We start from the raw sequence: 27,109 nt of genomic DNA, 5'->3' as shown, positions 1-27,109 counted from the left end.
TAAGGAGCCATATACAATACATAAACAAATCAACATGACTGTGTTCCAACAAAGCCTGATTTGTTAAGTTTCATATATAGTCATGTGTCACTTAATGACAGGGATACGTTCTGAGACATGTCACTTGGCAATTTCATCATTGTGTGAAAATCATGATGTAATTACACAAACATAGATGGTATACCCTCTGGTATCCTATATGGGACAACCTATGGCTCCTAACCTACAAACCTGTATGGCATATTACTGTACTGATTGCTGTAGGCAGTTGTAACACAGTGCTAAGTATTTGTATATCTAAGCATATCTAAACATAGAAAAGGTACAGTAAAAAAATATATAGGTATATATAAGATATAAAATGGTACACCTATTTAGGACATTTACCATGAACAAGTTGGCAGGACTGGAAGCTGGCTCTGGGTGAGTCAGTAAGTGGTTAGTGAATGTGAAGGCCTATATTACTGTGCACTACTGTAGGCTCTTATAAACACTATACACTTAGGCTACGTAAAGTAATTTCACTATGATGTTACCATGGCTATGTCCCCAGGCAATAGGAATTTTTCAGCTCCATTGTAATCTTACGGGATCATCATGATATATTTGGCCATTGTTGACCAAAAGTTATGTAGCACGTCATTATAATTTTGATGTCACAAAACATTACTCATTTGATTCTCCCCACCCCTGCCAACCATTTAAAAAACTTTGCCGGCTAGGTGCAGTGGCTCACGCCTGTAATCCTAGCATTTTGGGAGGCCGAGATGGGTGGATCACCTGATATCAGGAGTTCGAGACCAGCCTGGCCAACATGGTAAAACCCCATCTCTACTAAAAATACAAAAACTTAGCTGGGTGTAGTGGCAGACGCCTGTAATCCCAGCTACTTGGGAGGCTGAGGCAGGAGAATCACTTTAACCTGGGAGGCAGAGGTTGCAGTGAGCCGAGATCGCACCACTGCAGTTCAGCCTGAGCGACAAGAGTGAGACTCTTGTGGTGTTCATGGTTAGTGTGTTGAAGATGAGCCAGGTACATAACGCGGCACATTTTCTGCAGGTCAGCAGTAATATTTCAGGGTACAGTTGAGGAGGAAAGAAGAAAATGACACATTGATAACATAGGTCTTTATTTCCTAGGGGTACATATGAATTATTCCTTTTTGAATGAGACAGTTTTTAAAAGTTGATTTATAAATACAAAAATACATTCTCCAAAGATGGTATTTCCAAACTCTTATATACGCATCTACTCCCAACATGGATATAAGTTTTTTTTTAAAAAAAATAGTTGTATATAACATACATATCTGCACCAGTGTTACTTCACAGGCCTATGCCCTACAGGAACTCCACTCTCCGAGCCCCACTTTTTCTCTTCGTTCTCCCACACTCTTATGCTTCCACATCCCTACCCACGTTTGAGCTGGAAAGGATGTCCCTACCCTAGGCATGAGGTATATTATTCTGGGCACCACACATTTGCCCCATACATAACAATACATGTGATGATGTCGCTAGTACTACCTTTCCAGTATTTACATATTTAAAAGTAGTAACTAGAACAGTTATCACAGGAACTAAGAATTTTCCCCACAGAGGTGAACAGTTTAAGAACTAAAATTTCAGGAAACCTGTTTAATTTCCTTTTTTGTATCTTCGATAAGTTTTATATCTAAGATTTCTGGGTTATAATTCATCTGTATGTTCAAGCTTTTATGTAAAAATATATAGTGCCTTCAGTTTTAACATAGTTTCTTCACATGTTCTCAGAACTGCTAAATTCAGTGCTATCAGGAAAGCTTAATAAGTAGTTCATTGACCCTGTCAGATAGGAGCACTCAGCTCTGTCACAATTTGTTGTTAAACACATCACTCAATGTTAAGTATAAAAATATTTATTGATAAAAAATAAATTTATAATTCAGCAACTTGAAGTTCCAGGAGCATTTCCATTGTTCCTATGTCAGTAAGCCCTTGATTTTTCACATTACGGAGGGAAAGCGAAAAATGTTACTTGAAGTAATTTTTTCCCCAATCACCATCACATTGATCCTGTGCACAACGATATATGTGAGGAACTCTTAAGCTTAGTCTTTGATTCTTATTCTATGGACTGCTGCACTGAAAAGGACTTGCTGTTTTCATCCAACACCTCTGTGTTGTGTGGTCTTCCTGTGAAAAAGAAGACAACACCTCGTTTTCAGTTTTAGTAGGACCACTCGAGGATGCAATTATCGGAACTGTTTTTAAAACCTAAAAGCACGTTTCTTTAGCTGAACTCTGAAGGTACAATAAAGATGCAGTATTTTATAAATCAATATTCTGTATCAAAAAGAATTCCAACGCTTTGAGAGGCCAAGGTGGGAGGATCGCATGAGCCCAGGAGTTTGAGACTAGCCCTGGCAACATAGTGAGACTCTGTCCCTACAAAAAATTTTAAAAAGCTGGGTGTGGTGGCACATGCCTGTAGTCCCAAGCTACTCGGTAGGCTTAGGTGGTAAGACTGCTTGAGTCTGGCAGTGAGCTGTGGTCATGCCACTACACTCTGGCCTGGGTGACAGAATGAGACCCCGTCTCAAAAAATAATAATAATAAAATTTTTAAAAATCCTCCATGGATCTCTACTTATGTTTAGATAGATAACTACATCTGAAACAGGATGGATTTTGTTCAGGTTAATATTAGAAGAGACCTTCTCTGATACTACTTACAACAGAAAGGCAATTTGCTCGTACTACATACAACAGAAGGGAAAACTAAGGTGGCCTCCCTATCAAACTTTGGTTGCACATTTTGCTGATATTTATAGTATTTTGTAAGAAACTGGCATACAACAGCAGTGCGAGGTGGTTCACACCGGTAGTTCTAGCTACTCAGGAGGGTGAGGCAGGAGGATTGCTTGAACCCAGCAGTTCAAGGCTGCAGTGATCTATGATTCTATGACTGCACTCCAGCCTGGGTGACTTAGAGTAAGACCCTGTCTCAAAGAAAAAAGAAAAAGAAGAAATGGCATACAAGGCTGTGCATGTTGGCTCATGCCTGTAATCCCAGCACTTTGAGAGGCTGAGGCAGGAAGACTGCTTGACACCAGGAGTTTGAGACCAGCCTGGGCAACACAGTAGGCCGTGTCTCTACAAAAAAATAAAATACAAAAGAAATTGGAATATAAAATTAAAGACTGTCCTGACTAGTGCCTGAAATTATGAGTTTCTTCAAGTAGGAATATATAACCTTCATCTGGAGGGTTCAGTGAATGCCCTCATCAAATATATGCTACCTTTGCACACTTTGTAGTATGTAAGATACTTGTGTTACTATATTCAGAGTAAACAAAATATTTCAAGGCTATTGGATTTCAAGAAAATAGGCTTTACCTTTTAGTGTTTTAAATTTCATATAGTTTCTCAATAGTACTATTGTCTAATAATTGAAATTATTTTATATTTCTAATCTAAACAATATTAGGTTTTCTCTATATTTTCTCTGTACCTTCATATTAAATGCTTGAGATATACTCTCAACTTCACAGGTTTGTGCATCACTTTCTTTGCAGTAACTTTCTGCCCCAACTGTATCCGTAATATTGCTTCCACAATTCTGCGTATTATAGCCACTATCCATCTGACAGGAGAAAAAAGAAAAAAATATATTGTGAGGAACTTAAAAGTCAAATATTTAAATAAGTAAACCACTATAAACTGTCACTCACTACATCTGAACGATCCTAACATGATCATGTTGAACAAAATTCAAAAGTAATACACAACTATAAAAGGTAGTTCTGCATAGTAATGATTACTGTAGTCATTTTATAATTCCTTCCAATGAAATATATCTTGTAACTTCCTTAAGAATCAGTGAATAGTCTACTGACAAAATGCTTTCCTGCTACTTTGTGATCATACCTAGTAGACGACAATGAGTATTACAACTAACTTCACCTTCCAAGGCATTTTCCAGGCTTGTCTCTTAAATGGCTTGGACGCAGCTCTAAATAAAATCTACCAAAAAGGCATGCTGCCTTTAAAACGGTTATACTATATTCACACCTAGTTGTTCACAATAATGCCACATATATAATGGCTCTAGATGTTAGTTCAGTTTTTCATATTAATAAAAATTGTAGCATCCTAAGATACACTTTTTCAGTGCAAAAGAACAAAAAAGAAAGATTCTAGCCAATTTCCAGCTTGACATATATAAAATAACACTTATTGAGTGTCTCTAAAAAGGCCAGGCACTATCTGTATATATTTAATATCTTTTTCTCCTTTCGACAACCCTATTACTTTACTAGAGAAGGAAATTAAGGCTTAGAAAGGTTAACTTTCACAGTGGCATCCAGTGATGAGGTGATGAAGATGTGAGACCTCAGTCCAGGTTCTGTTCACTGCACAACACTCCATTTACCTGTATGATGCTGAGCACCAAAGAAAGCAATCCACAAGGGAATCACTTTGCATTTAAGCCCTCCCTGCAAGTTAGCATCAGAGGGAAGGAAAAAGCTGACTCTCATTTTGTTTCCCTCACAAAGGTACAGACTAGCCGCGAAAATGCAGTCTATCAGTTATAATCCTGAAAACTGGGAAAAATGTTCCCAGTTTTCAGGGCTGGATACATATCTGCTTACTACTGGAGGTCATGTTCCATTAGAACAAAAGTCTTGTGACGTATAACATTTTTGGGGGAAAGCCTTGTTCTGCTATCATTCAAGAGCTACTTGATCAAAAACATAAATGTCAGATTGCTCCCAGAGATTCTGACAATAGTTCTTCCTTCTAATATTCATCACTGCCAAATAGCTGGCTTCTAATGCAATACTAATATGTAACTGGATATATATGGAAGGAAAAGTTACTCATTAGTACAGCAGAAGTAAGGCATGTAGGGAGTTTGTCCCACACTATGGGAAGAGCAGGATCCATGGGAGCCAAGTTGAGATGGTGGCTGACTTCACTGTCTCTCATCTAGACTTCTGCTAATGTCAGTGCCTAATATGTACCAACCAGGCAACAGATACCTTGTTATCCCCCATAGGCATCAAGGTAGGCATCAATCTCACTTTATAGCTAAGAAGGATGAGGGGATACAAATTAAGAAGTCGTGTTCTATTCACTGCTATGTAAATCTTGCCTTAAGATCCCACAGCCTGGAAATAAAAGAACTCGAATTCAAACTTGGTTCTCATTGCAAACTTTACATTCCAGTTGGGCAATGGTGCCTTTAAATGGTGTCTCTATGTCAGTCATCTAACATGCACTTTGTTACTAAATTTATTTTTCTACCACATAAATCAGACGTTACTGTCTTTTAAAACATTTAATTGGCAACAGTTGTGCCCTGTGATAACATTCCTTGACATCTGGGCCCAGCACTTTAGCCCTTCCCTCATCATTCTCAGTCCCCCTTGTTTGTTACCATTCAGAGGACCTTGCCTCCCATTACTACTTACGTTTTTGCTTTCATTATTATTTTAAACTGACACACAATTACACACATTTATGATGTACGTGATAGTTTGATATGTTTACAATGTGTAATGATCAAATTGGGGTAATTAGCATATCCATTAACTCAAACATTTATGATTGTGTTGGGAACTTTCAAAATCTGCTCTTCAAGCTATTTGAAAATATACCATAAATTGTTAATTACACTCACCCTATAGTGTTATAGAACACTAGAATGTACTCCTATCAAGCTGTACTTTTGTATCCATTAACCAACCTCTCCCTATCCCTGCTCCCTCTACCCTTCTCATCCTCTACTACCCACCACTATTCTACACTCTTCTATGAAATCAACCTTTTTAGCTTCCTCATATAGAAGTGAGAACATGTGGTATTTATCTTTCTGTGCCTGGCTTATTTCATTTAATGTCCTCCAGTTCATCCGTGTTGCTGCAAATGTAAGGATTTCATTCTTTTTTATGGCTGAGTAGTATTCCATTTTGTATATATACCACATTTTCTTTATCCATTCACCTATTAATGGACAGTTAGGTTGATTCCATATTCTGGCTATTATGAATAGTGCAGCAATAAACACTGGAGTGCACGTATCTCTTTGACATACTGATTTCCTTTCCTTTGGATATATACCTACTAGTGGGATTGCTAGATCACATGGTAGTTCTATTTTTAGTTTTTTGAGGAACTTCCATAATAGTTGTACTAATTCATATTCCCACCAACAGTGTTCAGGCACTGTTTACTATTATATTAATCACAATGATCATGCTAATATCCTGTAATCCTATTATTATCCCCATTTAAAGAAGAGTAAACAAGCTGAAAGAAACTGTCACTTTCTGGGATTTATAAAGCTAATGGAGCTGGGCTATAAACTGAAATCTGCCACTACGGTTTCCCAAGCCCATGTTCTTTAATGCCATGCTCGCCCCTCAACTAAATACATTTGCACCCACACCCATCCTGGCACCCTGGCCTTTAAACATGGAAGAGTTACTGTGGGTACTCCTATCAGGGCTCAGATTCTACCCCCTCTTGCATGCCTCAGTTCCCTCAATTATAAAACAGATCACCATTTGACAGATGACAATATCTATTATCTAGTAAGAGAAGTTAAAAAATGAATGGAATATGCCTGCAAGTGTAATCAAGTATAGATTGTTTGACAAGTTAGTAGTGACAATTATGGGAGAATATGCTACCCACAGCTTCCAAAGGTTAGTTGGATTGGATGATGATTAAGGTGTATTTCAACAAAAGTATTTTTGTAATTCCTCTATAAATGCTCTGCTAAAAAAGAGAGAGAGAAAGTGAAAAAAAGGCAGAGAGTAAAAGAAGCAAACAATGCCTTTAAGGCATATACTTTTAAGCCTGTATGTGCTTTTTTCTATTTATGAAACCAACTTCAGAGAAGCAAAAATATGTAAAAGTGATTCTAGTATAATCTTTTTTGAGCAATGAAGCTATAAGTCAGGATAGGCAACAGAAGCATAAAAATATGAGCAAAATACTATATTTAATTTTGGGTCATTTAGAATCCTTCCCGGAGTTTTAACTTCAGCATGCCAAAACTGACACCACCAAAGCCTTATAGGGTTGGTGTGAGAATTAAATGAATTAATAAAGTAGTTAGAAGAATGCCTGGTATATCAAAATACCATGTGAGTATTAGCTATTATTATGAGTCAGTATTAACTTTTGGATTAAACAACATGGACTCTAAAGCCAGACTGCCAGGATCAAATCTCAGCTCTTCCACCTACTACTTGTATAGAAACTTTAGGTAATTTACTTAACCTCTCTGACCCTCAGTTTCCTCATCTGTAAAACAGGGATAACAGTACACATACCTCACAGGATTGCTGTAAAGATTCAACAAATTAAAACATGTAAAGGTCTCAGAATAGGACTTGGCATATAGTAATGCTACATCAGTGTTAGATGTTATTGCTATCCCCTTCTGATATTTGAAGTTCCTTCAAAATTCTCAGCTCAAAGAACACAACAATAAATGGAACAAATGCCTTTCCAAAGTGCTGATTATGAAGTATATGTATCTGTCAAATGAATCAGGTTTTCCAGTTGTTGGAGACATTGCAAAATTGGAAATGTATAATTTCATGAAAAATGTTGCTATAAATCACATTTCTAAAAGAAAGGTACAAAAATGCATACATAAAAAAACTCTAAGGTCGGGTACAGTGGCTCAGCCTGTAATCCCAACTACTCAGATGGCTGAGGCAGGAGAATCCCTTGAACCCAGAAGGTGGAGGTTGCACTGAGCCAAGATCACGCCACTGCACTCCAGCCTGGGTGACAGAGTGACACCCCATCTCAAACCCCCCCCCAATAAAAAGGGGCTCTAAACTCTGTTTATCCCCCCTAAATCACATAAAGGAAAAACAAAAATGATTTTAGTTTTAGAATACAAATACCATACCAGACCTTGCATGTTTTGGGGGACTGGATCCACATAAAACAGTGATGAATTCTGCCTGATGCTAGCAGGAATGATTTCTCTAGAGCAGGCTAATTCCTTTTCTGCCATCATCTTTTCCTACTCCATATAAATATCAGTTAATGTGAATATAAAATATGACTTATCAGTCATAATTAAAATAAATTTACTCTTCTCATATCACTTGGTATTGATATTTTTAAAAAATATTATATAATAGTCCTCATGTTTAATCCATTATCTTTCTTACACTATAATCTTAGAAAAGAAAGGATAAAGAACACCAAGGCAGTGAGGAAGGGGCTACAGAATACTAAATACCTTACCTGAATGTTACTGCTTTCACAAGGAATGACACTGCTTTCAGCAAGAGGTGACATGCACATATGAGAGTTTTCAATACTGAAGGCAATGCCACTCACAAAATCAGTCATGGGTAAACTGCCATTATCAACCGGCTCCTTAATCCAAGTGTTCTCATCTGCTATCTCTATAGGATCAACCATATCCACGGTGTTATTGTCTTTTTCCCTTTCAACATCCTGCAACAGTGCTAATTCTTTCTCGGAAGCACTGGACTGATTTTGTGTAACAGACACGGCAGTCACAACCAAATGTGTACCATGTGTAGAAGCCTCACTACTAAACTGCTGTAGGTGTATTCCCGCAGCATCCATGGCTGGTGATGAGACATCTGTGGAAGGAATAGTCTCTTTATCTTCCTCATCTTCACCTTGAGTCTCAAGAGTAAAAGGTATCTGAATCAGTGAGGTCCGATACTGAGTACCACCTCTATACATCTCAAGTCTCATAGGAGACCAATTTTTAATTGGCGAGCAGCCATCTATATAAGGACTTCTGATACACGGATTAGTAATCCCATTAGAATTTGTTCCAGATGAAGCATCAGGAGAATGAACAGTAAACTTCCGTTGTTCTGAAAGGTGGGAAGGGAAAAAAATCATGTCATAAAAACATGAAAATGGAAAAGTCAGTACTAAATGGTAATCATGTTTCATGCCAGGAAAAACTATTTCTCTAACAGTTGTATTGTTTACCAAAGTGAAATTCTGATGTCAAAAACAATAGCACAAATGGATGTGTCTTAATAAGCAGGACGAGGCTCTTAAAAAATAATTTCTTTGGCACTGTCTTTTTTTTCTTCTTTTTTTAAAATATGGTCTCACTCTGTCGCCCAGGCTCACTCTGAGGTGATCCTCCCACCTCAGCCCCAAGTTAGCTGGAACTACAGGCGTTCCACCATGCCTGGCTAATTTCTGTTTTGGTTTTTGTTTTTTTTTGTAGAGATGGGTTTCACCATGTTGCCCAGGCTTGTCTTGAACTCCTGGGCTCAAGCAATTCACTGGCTTCAGCCTCCCAAAGTGCTGGGATTACAGGTGTGAGCCATCACATCTGGTCACTTTCTCTTTTTTAATTAAATTATTTTACTCACTGAGAATTATTTGCTTATGAGTATATTGCTATTGTACTAAAACTGTTCATATACAATGAAAATCCCTAGCAAATCAGCTGAAACCTACAACTTAACAGCTGTACCTGGCAAATGAAAAATGTGAAAATACATGTGTTTATGTAAAATGCCATAAGCAACACGAAAAAACAAACAAAAAACTGGAAAATATCTGCAACAATAAGAGCCTAACAATGATAATCAGAATGATAAAATTGCTTTAAAACTTTAAAAAATACTTTTTGTAACTTAATTAGCTTAATAAAAACAAAAGTTTTAAAAATGGACAGAAGCACATAAACAACCTTTCCAATGGTAAACATGCAAATGAAAAGTGTTCAGCCACATAAAATAATAAAAATATGAAAGTTAAAGCAAAGGAAGCTCATTCATTTAATAGTAACATTGGTTTGAACTAACAATTCCCCCTAAAAACCATAAATGACAATAAATATTTGGGAAGAGCTTAATGTCATTAGTGACCAAAAATACAAAATTTAAAGCAGTGAGAGATCTTTTTGTAATATGCCAAATTTGTAAACATCAAAAATCATAGCAGTGATTCTCGCTGGGAAGAAATGACTTTCTTACAAACCACTGATGAAAATTTCAATTGGTACAAACTTTTATGAGGAAAATTTGGCAAATCTTCAAAAGCCTTAAAAACATTCACCCACTTTGACCAAATAAGTTCACTTCAGAGAATTTAATCTAAGGATATAAACATGTATAATATCATGTATACATAAAGATATTAGTTTTGTGACAAAGAAAACTTAGAAAAATTTAAATGTTTATCAGTGGTTGAAAACAAATGATGCATTCATATGAAATATATAGCAATTCAAAGTTGTGCTTTGAGACAATTATAAATGACTTGAACAACCTATGAAAATACTCATAGAATGCTCTGTGAAAACAGCAGGATCTAGAACCATCTATATACATGTATATACATGTATGTAACCATATGTGTACATGCATATATAACCAAAGACAAGCAAAATAGTTTTCACTTTTCCAAGTTTTTGTACTAAGAAGTTTTTAAAAACTGTGACTAGTTTTCAAAAAGTGCTATAATTTTTTCAAAGAGAAATTCATGTATTGCAAAGAGAAATGTGTAAATTTCCACACATCATGTTTACATTAAAAACCTTAATCAAATATACCTATACAAAATGTGAATATTACCAAAGTCTAAACCTACAGGTCAGAAGGCATATGAAACCAACTTGTCTCTAAAATTGCTATATTTCTTTTGATAGTGTTTGATGTAAATATTGCTAATTAAAGTAACCGTATTTAACACTACAGTAGAAAATGGTTGAGAATTTCAGCCTTTGAAGGTAAATTGTTCTTTTATTTAAAATTCAAAGTTTCTAAATATTACAAAGTTAGTGATAATTTTGAGCTCTAGCATTATGACAAATTAAAAGAATCTCTGTAATAACAAATATTGATAGTATAAAAACTTTTAACTAGGTATTTCAGTATGAGACATACCTGAGAGTGGGGTCTTTCCTATCTGAAATTCAATTGGTGAGAAAGTGGGTGAAGAAACAGGTGAAGGACTAGTTATGCTTCCCAAGCTGTATTTTTTTGCACTAGCCTGAATAGGGCTAGAAGAAAACTGCCCCTGTAATAAAATTAGATAGTAAATAAATGTGTATGGTTCTCTTCCTTAACTCTTATGCTGCATGCTATTTATCATGGTCTTCAAAACACACTTATAAACTAGGAAGAGTTCACAAGAACCACCAAAAGACACCTTGCAACAAGAACAACTAAGAAGATTGCTACAAAAATTCTGAAATAGTACTGAATATGTTAGTCAAAATATAAACACATTGTATTTGAACAAACCATTAAGTTTCACACTAAACAACCATCTGTGAAAAACGTTTAAATAATTTACTCTGTTAATGCCAAGCCAGTTGTAATATACTGTAAATCTCACATACGTTAGTAAATAACCTATGCTGAATTTCCTTGAGACTCATGATAAATCCAGTCATCCTGTACACATCTAAATACAAAATTGGAGAGTCTGACCTGAAACATCCCTATGACTAAAGATAACATATGAACTAGAGTTAGTTTCTGTGAAGCATAATACTCAAAAGACAACCATCCCTCCTTCTGAAAGCAATCTGGGCAGCTCGGTCCAACTACATCTGACAGGGGTGTCCAGGGGAGAGAATACAGTCATGAGTTCTTAGTTTCTGTTTCTGGTTGGGCCAGTAAAGGCCCTTCCTCTTCCCTCTTTTCCACTTATTACTAGAGACAGAAACCAAAAACCATGGCTTCAGGCTGCGGAAAGCCTTAGACAGAACAACAACAAAATAATGTGGGTTGGACAAGCTTGACAGCAAATTAGCCAACTGCTTTTTAGTATACTTCTCACCGAACTTGGTGTCTGCAAGGGGCTCCTACACTTTACAGGAGACAAATCTATTGAATAAAACATCTCAAGTGATGTTTGAACACCACTATGAGGACTTCTGGGAGAAGCTGAAGGTAAGGAGTCAGAGATGCTTCCGTTCCCATCTAAAAACAGCTTTCTTCTGAGGGATGAAGAACTGAGGTTTCCAGGAGATTGATCTGCAAATTCATCAGCTCTAAAATAGTCACCTATATTTAATAATAGGAGAAAAGGCAAAGCTAGTCATTTTAAAGAGCAATTATACTTCTGTTACTCAACTTTTCAGAAGCCAGCATGCACTTCATGTTTGAATTTTTTCCCCAAAAGAGGGAGTTTAATTGCATATGTGATGTTTTACATCTTAAATTATTCCTTAGTTTTTAAGTGCTACATTGTGAGTATAATACCAATCAAATGTTTATAGTTTCTGTCTATAGTAATAAAGTTCATTATGATAATAAGGCTAATTCAAACTATGTTCAAGAAAAAGAGAAATTTCAGGACAGTTTCCCCACTTCTTTAGAAAGAGGTACTGCCACGTATTTCCCATGTTACCATTTACAAAAAGCCAGCCAAACGAAACCTTTGGTTCAAGTTATTAAAGGTTTAAACAAATACAGTATTTACCTAATATATTTTCTAAATTAAAATCCACAGGAAGAGACAGCAATGTCTGACAAGCAGCTGGAAACAAGCAAATGAATAAATAAATTCAAACATGGGATAAATCAATGGAAGTATAGATATGCAATTCAGCATGTGCTGCCCAGTCAACCATCTCCCCGTGATGTTCGAGCCACATGGAATTATTCCATTTCTGCATTCTATTACATACCCTGCCACATCTTTCTAGAAGTGGTTTCCCACACTCTCTGCCACTAGTGTAAATGTGTTAATAGCAAAAGTTAACTCCTGGCTCCGGTACTGGCACTTGAAAAGGAAGCCAGCCTATATTTGGGGGGAGATTTCTCACATTAACCAATTTTCAAAAGAATGCTTTCCAAGACCAGAAATCAATTCACATGCTTTGAACAAGAAAACAAAACACTACAGCCATTTCTAAAACATGGCTGGATGCACCTGTTCTACTATACTTATTTGTAAAGGTCAGCTCTCATATGGTTATTATGCAGCTCATTCAAAAAATCCAAACAGGCCAGGCTTGCTGGCTCACGCCTGTAATCCTAGCACTTCGGGGAGCCAAAGCGGGTGGATCGCTTGAGCCCAGGAGTTCGAGACCAGCCTGGGCAACATGGCGAAACGCTGTCTCCTACAAAAAATACAAAAATTAGCCAGGTGTGGTGGCGGGCGCCTGTAGTCCTAGCTACTGAGGAGGCTGAGGTGGGAGGATCACTGGAGCTCGGGAGGTCAAGGTTGCAGTGAGCTCTTGATTGTACCATTGCACTCCAGCCAGGGTGATAGTAAGACCCTGTCTCAAAAAAAATAAAAATAAATTAAAAAAAAAAAAAGGAAACAATTTCAATTCCAGAGTAAAGTGTTACAACCTGAACTGGGTTTACAATCCAATTTAGCTTAATATGGAACATACTTCTTTTCAAATTGTATTCATACTCACCATTGCTTTTCTCAGAATGAATGGTCAGCTTGTTTCCAATTGGAGAGTCACTATTTACGTTAGTGCCTGTAAGACATTTTAAGTGAAAAATCCTACATTTTATACTCTTCATTTGCTTTAGCATTACTTTTTCCAGAGTAAAAAATTAAGAAAGTGGGAACTTATTTTGCAACATTAAAAAAAAATCTGCATATATAAGTATATATTTTGGCATGTTTCTATTATTTTTTTACCTTTGAGGGAATACAAGGATAAAACTAAAGGATTACCACAGCAAATAAGGAGGCACCAAGCAATACTTTTTTTATACTTTTCTTTAAATAATTGTATATATTTATGGGGTACAATGTGATGTTTCAATACACAGTATACACAGTATACACAGTATACTGTGACAAGAGAAAATCAGGCTAATTAACATATCCATTGCCTCAAACATTTTTCATTTCTTTGTAGTGGGAACAATTAAAATCCAGTTTCAGCAATTTTGAAATATATGACACCTCATTAGCAGCTATAGTTACCTGCCTGTGCCAACAGATCACCAGAACTTATTCCTCCTGTCTAACTGAAACTTTGTACCCTTTGACCAATATCTCCCCCACAACCCCTCCTCCCTACTGTCTGGTAACCACCACTCTATTCTCTACTTCTAAGAGTCTGACTTTTTTAGATTCTACATATAAATGAAATCATTCAGTATTTGTCTTTCTGTGCCTGGCTTTTTTCACTTAGCATAATGCCCTCTAGATTCAGATATGTTGTCACAAATGACAAAATTTCCTTTTATAAGGCTGAATAGTATTCCACTGTGTGTGTGTATATACATATATACACACACATATATACACACATATATATGTGTATATATATACATTTTAAAAAATCCATTCATCTGTTGATGGACACTTAAGTTGATTCCATATCTTGGCTGTTGTGATTAATGTGCAGCAATAAATATGAGAGTGCAGATATCTCTTTGAAATACTAATTTCAGTTCCTTTGGATATATATGCAATAGTAGGACTAATGAATCCCAAAGTAATATATTTTTTTTAAGGAAATGATGATAATACTACACTAGAGTAAGGGTCAGCAAACTATGCTTCACGGTGCAAATCTGGCCTTTCACCTATTTTTGTAAATACGGTTTTACCAGTACACACTTACATTCATTTACATATTGTCAGCGACTGCTTCTGTGGTACAGCAGTAGAGTGGAGTGGTTCCAATAGAAATTGTGTGGTCAGTAAAGGCTTAAGTATTTATTATTGAGTCCTTTACAGTTAAGGGCTGCCAACCTTGGCCCTAAAGTAGCACCCAATAGAACGTTTTCTGGGACGATGGAAATGTTCTCTATGTATACTACTCGATATCCACATGGCTATTGAGCACCTGAAATGTGAATATTGTGAATGGAGAACTCCATTTTTAAATTTAACTTTAAATTTAAATAGTCACACGTGGCCACAACTGTCAAGAACTATGAAGGGTCTAAGATTCTACCCAACTTGCCAACTAACAGGTGAACATGTCAAAGTTCCACTGGTGCTGGCTACAGACATGAGGCTTCTGGGGGCAAAGACAAAGGACTTCATTATTTTCAGCACAGCAGGCAGCATGAACTTAACGTTCCTATTAATTCCCTTTGCCCACGAGTGCCAAGAAGGTGACATGAAACAGCCCAGTGCAGTGAATTCTTGTATTGTGCATACAAGTTGGACTGTCTCATACAAAAAGCAGGGCTCATTCACCCCTGACACAGTTTCCAGTTCTATACCTCAATGTGGTTGATCCAGATATCCGCCTTATATAAATTTCTCCTGCTAACCACCTCCCTATGGGACAGCTACATATGGTCTACCTGACTGACCCCCCGACCCTCATACCTCACATGGACTATACAGACATGCCACAGTGACTACCTCTCCGTCACTGTGTGACCTCCTCAATGCAAGACTGCTTGCTTTAAACCCACCAACTAAAACTCTGTTTGGATAATGCCCTGGACCCAATAAAGGCGTTGGCCCATGGGTCCCTTTCTCTCTCTCCCTGACCTCCATGTGTGGTGTTCAGGCATGCTGTGTACCCCTAGGACTTGTAAGTAATAAAATTTTTATTTCCATCTTGTGTCTCTCCTAATCATGGGAGGGGTGCTCTCTTAAAAAATTCTAAATTAAAATACCCAGGTGGCTGGTGGACACACAGTGGGTTTTCACACACAGCTTAGGAAATCCCATTCTTTTATAAGAGACTGCAAACAAATCTGCTCCAGAGGGAGACATCATCTTTCTTATACTGGACAGCAAACCAAACTTACCCTCTGCCCTGGTGGGACACGGTATCTCTGCCTTCCAAGGATGTTCACAAGATGAACACCCTTGAAAAGATAGTTCGGAACAGAACCTGTCCATGCCGCCCCATGAAAGGTGTGCAGAAATGTGAGGCCTATGGAGAATTGTCTCCCAACAACACAGTAAACAGCACAGCTCTGGAGCCTATCCTAGTAACCACTGCATTGTTATTGTGGGCTTGATTAGGTTTCGAAGAGTCTAAAGTATTTTTAGCATCTTCCAGGTCTTGCATCACTTGAACTAAAACAGGATACTTGGAATACAAAATGTTATTTAAAAAATCACTTAAGAAGGTTGATTCATCTGTTGAAAAAATCCAGTAGTAAAGAATCTGGGGGTGAAAAACTAGTATCTATGAGAATGTCACCTTGGACACACAAATTTTAGAGCTAGGAGGGATGAAAACGGACAACTCTAGTTCAATCCTTTTATTTCACAAATAAAAGAGTGAGGTACAAAGAGATTGAATAATTTGATCAAAGTCACCTCTTTGGTTTATATAAGTGGGAAGTTTTACAATCCAGATTTCCATCTACTACTGCATGCTACCATTAATTCATAATGGCTAAGAATACAGTATCTGATGAGAATGCCTAATTTTGAATCCAGGTTTTCTCACTTTTATCATCTCTGTAACCCTGGACAAATGCTCTCACCTTTCTAAAACTAGGTTTTCTTATCTATAAAACGGGGCCAATAACTGCACCTCGTTCATATGAGTTATAAGAAATTACTGAAAGCACTTAGCACTGTCCAGGCATAGAGAAAGTACTAACCCAGCTTACCTATTATTGTTGTATTATTATGCTTTTTTTTTTGATAAAGAATGGAACAAATATTTCCTTTTATACTGAGAGCATAATTAAGGTATACTACAATAGACAGTGTAATTCCACTGTGATGAGGGATGCATATATACAAGTGATGCCTGAATACTGCCTTAGAACCCGAAGAGCAGTGAGAACAAATATATGACAACCAATGCCTAGAGGTAGAAAGATATTTGATAGCTTACAGGCTTCCCTTTAATTTCCTTAGTAATTTTGCAAATACTCAGCAATAATACACTGTCCCAGAGGTCATATTAAGTCTTCATCCTTTCTTTACCTTTATAAGAAATCAGCAAATTAGCAAAAGGTAACACAATTTAGGGTTTTATTTAAAATATTAACCTTCAAAATACTGCTAAAGTCATTAACAACTCATCTCTATATTCAATACCAACTATTTCTTCATCTATGGATTCTCTATAACCCTCATTATATAACTGACATTCACAATAGTCATGAAGAAAAAGTTAAATTCAGAATAGAACAGCTAAAAAAAAAAATTCAATGAATTTTAGTCAAATTTTTAATTCTAACCCTAAATGGAGTTAAATTCTATGTTATTCAGAATTTTAAAGCAAGCTCCTTACAAAGCAGATATACTGGCACTTTGATTTTTATTCATATCATTTTTAGTACACTCACATTTATTGGAATGATATTGTGAAAGCTGTTTCCCTTCATGATCAGTCCAAGGAGAGGGTACGATGACATCTTTAGTGAAAAACTAGGAAAATTAAAGTCATACAATTAGGCATAAATTCCGCCCAAAATGTGAGAAAGTACCTGTGTTTTTCCAAATAACTATTAAACATGTTATATACTAACTTTATAATTGTATGCAAAAATTTTAATACTTAAAAGCACAAATGACCAAAGGGAAAATGGAAGAAATTTAAAGTATATAAGAAGAGGAATCTTAATATTTCAAATCAACCAGTTAAATTTGAAACTTGCAAACTAAACTAAGAGGATTAATCATAGACAAAGTATTTTAAATTTCTTTCCCAGGTTTTTTTGATGGGGTTACAAAAAAAAGGATGAAAAGGGAAGGAATGTATTAAGGAATATATTAAGACAGACATATGCAAGGAGGCCAGTATGAATGGTGGCCTGAAGCTGGCTTGTTTGTTCTGGCTCTCAAGATCTGATTATTAAATTTTCAAGAATTCTGTGCACCAGCTGTTAAAACCAATATGAAAAATAAAATTAAGTAAACTTTCAATTAAATATATTAAAAATAAAGGTAACAAATATTCAAAACTCACCACTTGCTAATTATTTTATACATTTATCAACATCTGTGCTCTTGAGGTTAATAATGTCTTTTGTAGCTATATGGTGGAATTCCTAAATATAATGGTGTGCCACACTATTCTTCCTTTTCCATTCAGTGATGTCACACCAGTAGCTTGAAATTGGCCATGGTTGGAGTACTTACACTACGGATAGCAGCAATCGCTATAAATCATACTCCTTCCACGACCAGAGAGCCAGTTGTTAAACATTTACCAGCACACTACTGGCCAGTATATTCAAATGGAGATAGAGCATTTGGATACTTTTCTTTCCTCTTTCATTTCTAACACAGTATTTTCCCTTCCCTAGGTTTTGCAAGTAACCAAACACATTTTCTTCATATTTTGCTACACATATGACAAAGAGCCAATTTTCTTAACTAAATTACCCATGAATCTATGACGAAAAGATTAAAAAAAAAAAAAAAAAAAAAGGTGGACCGGGGCAGACAAAGACAATTACCAGAAAAAAAATTAAAGGACAGATAAACTTACAAAGTGATGTATAAGTGAACTCAAAAGTAAAGAAATACAAACACCAAAAAAGGTCATTTTTAAAGTAATAAGAGTAGAATAAATTAAGAACTCTGATAATAATCAATATTGGAGATACGGAAAATCAAGCAGCGTCACACTGTAATCAGGAATATAAAGTGGTATAACCTTTTAGGAGGTAATACGGTAAAATCTACTGAAACTGAAAATTCACAAAGCCTCTGACTTACTAAGTCCATTTCAAGAATATAAAGATATATATTCAAATCACTGCAGCATTATTTGTGACAGAAAAATAATAAACACAATTTAAACATCTGTCAATAGGGGCTAGGTTACTATGCTGTTGCTAAGAGAATGTAAAACTCTGTATATGCTGGTTATCAAAAATTTCTAAGAAAAATCATGAAGCAAAAAAAGGACGATGCAGTATGAGAATGATAATCCTATTTGTCAAAAATATTTTAAGGACATATGCTATTAAATACACAAAATTAATCTGAAAGTATACATAAGAAATGTTATAGTCATTACCTTCATGAAGTGGGATGGGGAAACAGGAGGCTTTTTATATTTTTTCTTTTTGTTTTTACTATAAGCATATGTTTATTCTATTTTCAAAAATATATATTGAAAAGAAACACATTTTCTTAAGTTTACCTGCTGGGTTTCCCTTTAAAATTAAGGATTCTTAAAGAAAGCATTTTTCTAAAATGTTGGAAATTTCGAGAGTCTGAGAATATTCAGGTGGGGAAGAACCAAGTGATTGAGTCAGAATGAAAACTGTGCAGTTACTAGATAGATAAATAAGTAGGTAATGTTTGGCAGGAGTAAACAGTCTTTTGGGGTACAGAAGAGCCAAGTATGGCTAAGGAATAGAGGAGGGTTGAGGGGGCTAGAGGGGCGGAAAAGGAAACAATCAGAAATGCTGCCATCACATAAAGACTTTCTGAGGAAAGAACTAGGTAAATAACCCTTACTTAGATGCTGGGCCAGGCACAGTGGCTCACGCCTGTAATCCCAGCACTTTGGGAGGCCAAGGCAGGCAAATCATCTGAGGTTGGGAGTTTGAGAGCAGCCTGATCAACATGGAGAAACCCCGCCCCTACTAAAAATACAAAATTAGCCAGGTGTGGTGGTGCATGCCTGTAATCCCAGCTACTCGGGAGACTGAGGCAGGAGAATCACTTGAGCCTGGGAGGCGGAGGTTGTGGTGAACCAAGATCACGCCATTGCACTCCAGCCTGGGCAACAAGAGTGAAACTCCATCTCAAAAACGAAAAATAATAATAATAACCCTTATTTAGATCCTAAGAGAGGCAGTTGAACAGACAGAAAAAAAGCAAAAAACTTATTTTTATTTTTTTAAAAGCCTACATTATGATATACCTTTCCTGCTTAACAGTAAGAGATTTTATTTCATGAATGTCTTAAAAATCCAAAGTATTAACAAAAAAAGATAAAGCCATTCCCAATGCCAATCTAGACTCTGAAGGCCTGAGAATATTCAACTTCCTCTACGTAAACTCCAACTTGAAACAAATTTGTGCTAATCAATATTTTGAAGGCACAAGGAAGACAGATTGTGCTAGGTCCTGAGAATGAAAGGATGAAGTACAGTATTGGCCAAAAAAGATTGCATCTAGGGGAGAGAAACACTAAACTGATCATTACAATAGTATACAAGTACTATGTATGCAAGGTACTGGGACAGCTGGAAATTATAGGTCTTAGGACAGTACAGAAGGGTGCTTTATATAGTTGGGACTGTGAAGGGCTTTGTGGGGAGATGGGACAGTGAAGGATTTGAAGAATGTCTTCCTAAAAGAAGTGATGTACATGCAGAATTGATGCTTAACTGGTTTAATGATCAGTAACAGTTTAAGTTACCTCTTCAATGGCTTTTTGTCTTTTGTCTTCCACATCTTTATCTATTCTATACAAAGATAAAGAAGAAAAATAACCATGCTATTACTTAAGCTTATGAACATTTAAAATAATAACCTTTCAAAGAAATAATCTCCCTCCACTGCAAACTGGCAAATGTTAAGCTCACTTTATAATAAATACTGGTGGTATCTTGTAACATTTAGTAAATAGCAGTATTCTGAAATTCAACAGTTAGCTATTAGGCTTACATCCCTCTTTTCCATTCAAAGTTTGAATGGAATGATGCTTTATTTCAAAAGACTTACATTGATATTAAATTGCTTTTAAAAATATAAATTTGATAAACTTTGTCCCTTAATACAAGTTAAGAAGTATTTAATTCAACATACATCTAAAAATTGTCCAAATTTTTTCTCTTCAATTATAACAAGTTTATCATGGCAATAATTTTAGCATCAACTTTTACTGTAAAATAGATGAGGATAGTTATCACAGTTCTAAACAGTCAAAAATATTAAATCTGAAATAAAACATTGACAATATAACATTTTTTCCAAATGAATTCTTTTTTTCACTTTGATACAATCTGCAATTACTGCAACATAAACTTCTCAGCTACAAGATTTAATATAAAATTTCGGGTCCCAAGCACAAAGCATATACTTGCCAAGGACTCAGCAGTTAGCCTTCCAGGACCACTTCTTTATTCTATTACAGGAAAGAATGCTTGCCTTCCATCAATAAATTGGTAAGACATTTTTTTTTTATAATTTACAATTATTTTGTCTCAGAATTTTTTCTTTAAGTTCAGGGGTACAAATACAGGTTTGTTATGCAGGTAAACTTGTGTCATGGGGGTCTGTTGTACAGATTATTTCATCACCCAGGTATTAAGCCTAGAATCCATCAGTTATTTTTCCTGATCTCCCTCCTCCCACCCTCCACCAGCCCCAGTGTGTACTGTTCTCCTCTATATGTCCACGTGCTCTCATCATTTAGCTCCCACTTCTAAGTGAGAACATGAGGTGTTTGGTTTTCTGTTCCTGTGTTAGTCTGCTAAGAATAATGGCCTCCAGCTGCATCCACGTCCATGCAAAGGACACGATCTCATTCTTTTCGTGGCTACACAGTATTCCAGGGTGTGAATTTTTTTTTACATATAAACTTGCTCATGGCTTAATAAAGCTCATATGAGAATGTACACATTTCAGAAATTAAGTAGATTTTTCAAGTGGGAGAATTATGAGAAAATAAACTACAGTATCAACCCACACATCCCAGCTTGAACAGTAGCCATTTTGAGGATAACAAAATGGCTCTTCATCTTAATGGCTCTTCATCTTATCAGTGGTTCTCTTGATCTTGTCATGGTCTTAACCAGGTCAAAATGGCAGCACATAATAAGCTTAGCAAATAGCAAGTAAGCTCTGAACTAGGATTACTGCGTTCAGAAACCTTTTGCTACTTCATCAGAGGGACTTTGAGAACCTGAAATACTCAGGTGATTGCTGGAAACAGTAAAAATCAATGTGGCCAAATATTCTAGAGTCAGATCAAAGAGGATTCTAAGAAGCCATCCAGGGGAGAGCACCCTGACCAGCATACCACTGAACGCCAGTATGATGCATATGGGTACAGGTGTGGCCTGAATGTTGAGCCTTTGCAGGGTGGCAAAGGAGAGGGGACCTCCGGACTGGTCACCTACGTGGCCAAGACTCACCAGCTTACACTGGTATGCTTTACAGTTATAATTTTCTGTGTGGATGGTGGCATGAATAGGATGGGAAAAATTGAAGTAGAGGGCTAATATGTAAGAAGAAATACTGAAAGACACTGCCTGTTTCTAAGGATGAAACAAGATGCTCTGTTAAGAATATATTGACAATCCTTGGTAGAAGCCATAACCATTCATTGAATTATATTAATAAATTAAATTAAATTAGAATATTTTCCCACTCTTTTCCCTTCTTCTATATAATAAATCTATGTACTAAGAGACACCAAGATTATCTTTATAAACCTTTGCAGACAATATATCATTTAGTAGTAAGTACAGAAGCGTTGTGTTACAACTTTGTTCTAATTATATTTTTGACTCTTGACTCTTAACATCCTGCACTTCTTCAGTGTTTCTTACAGTCCCTCACAGTACTCAATATCTCTTGACTGATCAATATAATAATTGTCCATCATTCAATATATTGAAAAAATGAGACAAAATAATTAAGCATAATTAAGTTCGTGTGAAACAAAAAATTAGTCACTAATTGTGACTTTGTTTTTAGATATTCTCACTTTCTCTTTCAAAGGTATTATTTATTTATTTATTTATTTATTTATTTATTTATTTATTTATTTTTGAGATGGAGTCTTGCTCTGTCCCCCAGGCTAGAGTACAATGGCACAATCTCAGCTCACTGCAACCTTTTCCTCCCAGGTTCAAGCGATTCGCCTGCCTTAGTCCCCCGAGTAGCTGGGACTACAGGTGTGTACCACTGCGCCCGGCTAAATGTTTTTGTATGTTTAGTAGAGATGGGGTTTCACCATGTTGGCCAGGCTGGTCTTGGACTCCTGACCTCAAGTGATCTGCCTGCCTCAGCCTCCCAACGTGCTGGGATTACAGATGTGAGCCACCACATCCAGCCTCAAAGGTATTATTTAAATTGAAGTTAAAATTCTTTCATGCTTTATCCTCATTCTGTTCCCTTCCTATTAACACTCTGGATGGACATTAATTTTATGAATGAATGGTCATCATGTTACCAAGCAAAAAGATGGAGGAGAAAAGCCAGTAAGTATTCACCAGAACATCTCAATATGTGTGCAACTTTGTGTAACTGAATTCTTAAGTCAAAGGGAAAAGGATTATCCTTTATTTTGGACTAACAACGTGTCTACCTTAGGACAGCAAATTAAAATCTGGTCATACCATGTATTTGATTTTTTTCAAATATTAAAAAATCAGACTATAAGACATATAAACAAGAGTCCCTAAAACTACAAATGAATAATATGACCTTATACTTTGTAATAAAAAACTAAATCTGCAGTACATTAGTGCCTTGAAACCTAAACAACACAGTGACAAGTAAGACTGCACTGGGTGATATGCAGAATTCTAGAAAATGTAATTCAGATTCCAAGTGAATTGTTACAGTTGGATGATGTCTAAAAACCGCTCTGTTGCTAATGGATACCCTTCCACTCAAAGCCTACTTAACTCTTTAAGGGGATTTTAGGTTTCCCCAAACATAGATAACAATGAAACAGCATTTTGCTTCACCCCAAACCATCAAAAAGACAAACTAAAACAAGTTAATGGCAGAAGCCACAACCATGTAGAAAAGTGCAAATTTCAAAATGCTCTTCTCTTTACTGAGTGCTAGGGGTATAGAGCTGTCCCCTCAGTAGCAGAGGGAAAAGGTAACCTGTAAAAGAAAAAGGTATCTACCCAGATCTCGAACTGTTGGCAAGAAAATCTTTCTGAATGTAGTTCTTTGAACTCATTCATTTAGATAGGAGAAATCTGCATCAAAATTTTTTCTCCCTGGTATCTTTACATAGAAAAATACTCAACATTTAGAATTTCCTACCTCTCTTCACTTGAGAGTGTTATTACACTTAAGTGCAAGAAAGGAAAACTTACCGAGAATGACTTAAGTATAAAGCTTGACGATGAATATCTTCTGGGTCTATTTCTACAGGATTTATTACAGCTAGTTGATCAATAGACCATCTAAATTTCCCTGGAGTCTTAACAAAAGAAAGTGAGCTTATGAGTAAAGGCAAACTAAAATAGTTCATCAAAATGCTAACCAATGTGTTTATAATACAAAAATATTTTAAAGGTTGTATTTTAAAATTTGACTTTACCATGAAATTAAATGGCAAAGGGTAATCATATCATATTAGATCAACTGACTTAATTGTATCTCTCTCTCTCTTTTTTTAAGATAGAGTCTCGTTCTGTCACCCGGGTTGGAGTGCAATGGTGTAATCTCAGCTCACTATAACCTCCACCTCCCGTGTTCAAGCAATTCTCCTGCCTCAACCTCCTGAGTAGCTGCGATTACAGGCGCCCACCACCACGCCCAGCTAATTTTTGGGTTTTTTTTTTCAGTAGAGACAGGATTTCACCATGTTGGCCAGGCTGGTCTCAAACTCCTGACTTCAAGTCATCAGCCCACCTTGGTAGTGCTGGGATTACAGCATGAGCCACAGCGCCCAGTCTGTATGTCTTTTAAAATAACAAAATATTCCACCTGGGTTGGAATTACATAATACTAGAAAAAATCACAACAGAGTAATGAAGATACAAAACTTTCATAATTAACACTCATCAGTGTGATACACTAAGCCCATGTAAAACTAAAAATCTCTTACAGTTATCAAAAATCTTTACTTTCACTAAGAAGGAACTGGAATTAAACAAAGTCCTTAGTCACTTTGGAGATGGCTGCAAAAGCTCATAACATAGTTGATTCTTAAAATAATTATGAATGGCAACCAGTGCTGCCTTTCTGTACTCAACCATCCAACTGAATCAAAGGTTTATCCAAATCCTAATGTGTAATTAGAAATATATTCTAGGCAAATTCAGTCCTAAAAATGCAAGATGCCATACATTCCAACTTTGAGAATTAAGCTGCCGTAAATCTATTATTTATTGTTAGTAAGACCAAGAGATAAATTTTAATATGATTCAATTAGAAATCATAAGGTCAGATTGATGAAATGACCCAATATAAACTGCTCGACCTTCCACTAGTACATACCTGCTCATTTTGAAACGTATATGAAAGTGTAGCAGAAACAGCCACCCTATTTGCAGTTTTTCTAAGTAACTTGGTAGGTTGAAAGATCCAAGGTCAAAAGAACTTATCCAGTGTAGCAAGTAACAGTAAAATAAGATAAAGTGACCCGGGCACGGTGGCTCATGCCTGTAATCCCAGCACTTTGGGAGGCTGAGGTGGGTGGATCACATGAGGCCAGGAGTTCGAGATCAGCCTGGCCAACATGGTGAAATCCCATCTCTACCAGAAAAAAAAAAAAAAAAAAAAAAAAGATAAAGTGATGAAGCCTTTTCTAATATCCCAAAAAACACTTTTCCTTCATATTACTATTGTGCTAAGCACTAATCACCTATCACACTGTCCTAATATTACTTGTCTAGTATTAGACGAGTAATAGTCTAGTCTAACACATTAAAATAGGGGGTAGTTTCTTTTTATAATAGATTGCAAGCTAAGAATTATTTTGACAGTTTTAAATGGTTGGGGGAAAAAAACAAAAAAAAAAATCTTGTGACATGTGAAAATTATATGAAATTCAAATGTGTCCATAAATAAAGCTGTATTGGAACAGAGTAACATTTATCTCTTTACACATTACCTATGGCTGCTTTTGTGATTCAAGACAGAAGTGAGTAGTTGTGACAGAGATCAAATGATCGGTAAAGCTTAAATATTTACTGTCTGGCCCCTAACAGAAAGTTTGTGACTCCTACATTGGAGTATAACCTCCTTAAGGATTTGTGCCTAATGATCCTAACTTGTTCACAGCGTAATCCCTGCTTAGCATTGTATCTGACACATAGCAACACTCAAATAATGTTTGCCAGATAAGTGAGAACAGAATATTAGATGATGCAGCTTCTTCTCTAATGTATTAGCAGCTATATCATCAACCACAGAATGTAGCTACACCCACAACTGCAGGAAGCTAACATATGTTGTTCTTGAACTTAAAAAAAAAAAAAAAACAAACTTCTAGCTAACTTATTAACCTAACCACTAGATTATAATGAACACTACAATTTTTAAAAGTACATTGCAGTTATATATGCTCCATCATGTATTTCCTCCTTACCTTGTAAAGACAGATGTTTACATTTAAAATTATTTGTAATTATTTACATTTAAAATTAGTTGTAAACACTAGTCAGGAATAACTTACTGGTAATTTTGTTGATTTAAAAACAGAAGGACTGGCGAGAGTTTGTTCATGGAGATTAGAATAATCACTAGGACTTTCAAAAGGATTTAAAACAGGGATCCTTCCTGGAGTTTCTGGTGTTATTTGCATTTTTGATTCCTTGACATCTCCCATAGCACAGAGAGAAAACTAAAGAGAAATCAAGAGTACATATGTTAAAATTACAAAGTCCCATAGATATTAATTTTACCTATTAAAATGTATTCGACAAATGTGTCACAAAAACAACTCAAAACCTAACACTCTTGGGGCTATGATACAGCTTATGAAAAAAGTATCACATATAAATGTTCTCAACTGATCCTCGAAATAACCTTGAAAGCTATAGCAGTAAGTTATTAGTGATATTATTTTGTGAAAGAATTAACAAGCTCAGAGAAGTGAAGTGGCTTATACGCAGCAATCAAATATGAATTCAGATCTAAAGGTTACAACAGGCACAAATCTCTTCTCAACTAAAGGACTTATAGCTACAATTTTTTTTTAATTCACCATCTCACGTCTCAACACTATGAACATTCTTCGGATACCCCATCCAACTACAGTTGCTATTAAACAATTCTTTGTAGCAAGCAGGTAAGAGATGCAGAAGCTTGTGCCTTTCTTACACATGAGTCCTAGCCAGAGAAGTATGATTGACAGGGGCTAGGAAATTAACTGCCTTGAGTCCCCTTTCCTTCAAAAATCCTCCTTTCGCCAAGACCTCCCCCTCACCCCTCCCAGGATAGAAAGCGACTCTGCATTACTTCCAATCAAAGGAGGCTACAACTTGGCGGGGTGGGGTGGAGAAGAGTCTACTTCTGTAAGGTTGAGATGCAGCCGGCTTCCTCGGACGGAGCGCCGAGGAGGCG

General features: G+C 36.3%; 1 protein-coding gene across 1 annotated transcript in view; it reads right to left on the bottom strand.

Moving 5' to 3' along the window:
* Positions 1-1,112: 1,112 nt before the first annotated feature.
* BORA (bora, aurora kinase A activator) overlaps positions 1,113-27,109 on the bottom strand; it is a 26,332-nt gene continuing 335 nt past the window's right edge. Inside the window, 11 exon segments of the mRNA XM_025363983.1 lie at positions 1,113-2,174; positions 3,492-3,623; positions 8,258-8,868; positions 10,906-11,038; positions 11,807-12,033; positions 12,452-12,508; positions 13,401-13,466; positions 17,227-17,308; positions 20,265-20,310; positions 23,911-24,017; positions 26,220-26,387. Of these exon segments, the coding sequence (XP_025219768.1) occupies positions 2,109-2,174; positions 3,492-3,623; positions 8,258-8,868; positions 10,906-11,038; positions 11,807-12,033; positions 12,452-12,508; positions 13,401-13,466; positions 17,227-17,308; positions 20,265-20,310; positions 23,911-24,017; positions 26,220-26,387 (1,695 nt within the window). The 3' untranslated portion in view covers positions 1,113-2,108.

The sequence above is a fragment of the Theropithecus gelada genome, chromosome 17 (assembly GCF_003255815.1).
Source record: "Theropithecus gelada isolate Dixy chromosome 17, Tgel_1.0, whole genome shotgun sequence".
Taxonomy (NCBI): domain Eukaryota; kingdom Metazoa; phylum Chordata; class Mammalia; order Primates; family Cercopithecidae; genus Theropithecus; species Theropithecus gelada.
Note: the sequence above shows the minus strand (reverse complement) of the source record. Positions and strands in the feature narration are given on the sequence as shown.